General features: G+C 74.1%; 1 protein-coding gene across 1 annotated transcript in view; it reads left to right on the top strand.

The window, feature by feature from the left end:
• Nucleotides 1-660: 660 nt before the first annotated feature.
• Nucleotides 661-878, top strand: part of HS3ST4 (heparan sulfate-glucosamine 3-sulfotransferase 4) — a 411,880-nt gene continuing 411,662 nt past the window's right edge. The window contains exon 1 of the mRNA XM_007452839.1: nucleotides 661-858. Coding sequence (XP_007452901.1) covers nucleotides 661-858 — 198 coding nt within the window. The remainder of the gene's footprint in view (nucleotides 859-878) is intronic.

The raw sequence follows: 878 nt of genomic DNA, 5'->3' as shown, positions 1-878 counted from the left end.
GGAGCAGAAACCACTCCTGGACCAAAGGCAGGAGGATATCCAGGGTTAGAGAAGGGCGCTTCAGGGATGGGCCGAGTTTGCCTGGAGTCCCAGGGGGCAAGGGGACAGCGAGAGCTCGGTGAGCGGCACCGGCGGCGGGCGTCTGGCTCTATGTCCCTAAAAGTACTGGGAGAGGGATGCAGAACCCAGCGTCCCAGGCTCCCAGGGGAAGGGAAGCACGCAGGGTGCGGCGGGGAACACCTCCAGCTAGTGCTTGCCGAGCCGGGGGGCGGGGGGGACGATCTCCGCTTCCCCAGGTGCCCCAGCCCTAGCGCACGCCTCCGCTCCCGCGGCGCCCCCCCCGCAGGCGCGCGCGAGGAGCACTCCCCCTTCCCTCGGCGGCGCGGGGCGCGCGCCCGGCCCCCTCCGCCTCCCTTCCGCGCCTCTCCTCTCTCCCGGCAGAAAGTTAGCAGCGGGGAAGGAACTCTGGGCTGCAACAGCGCGCGGCGGCGGCGGCAGAAGCTGGAGCGGTAGCCGCGGCGGAGCCGGGGAGGCTGGGGCGCTGCAGACGGAGAAGGTGCAGCCGGCGGGTCCGCGCGCCCCCCTCGGGCCCCTTGCCAGAGGCTGAGGGGGGTGGTGGGGGGCCCCCCGGACGCCGCGAGGAGAGCGGGGAGGGGGGCCATGCGGCCGGGTTCCCCCCCGGCGCAGCGGGACAGCGGCCAGGGCCGGGGGCGCAGCGGCATCGCTTCATGCAGCCGGGGCGGCTGGGCAGCGGCGGCGGCGGCGGCGGCGGCAGCGGTGGCGAGGGCGGCGGCAGGGGGCCACCTCAGCCTCTGTGGAGCCAACAGGAGCCCCGACCCGTTTCCAGAGCGGGCTGGGGTTATTGAATGTCCTGTCCT

This window comes from Lipotes vexillifer, unplaced genomic scaffold (genome assembly GCF_000442215.2).
Source record: "Lipotes vexillifer unplaced genomic scaffold, Lipotes_vexillifer_v1.1 scaffold426, whole genome shotgun sequence".
Classification (NCBI taxonomy): domain Eukaryota; kingdom Metazoa; phylum Chordata; class Mammalia; order Artiodactyla; family Lipotidae; genus Lipotes; species Lipotes vexillifer.
This window is presented reverse-complemented; position numbering and strand designations above follow the sequence as displayed.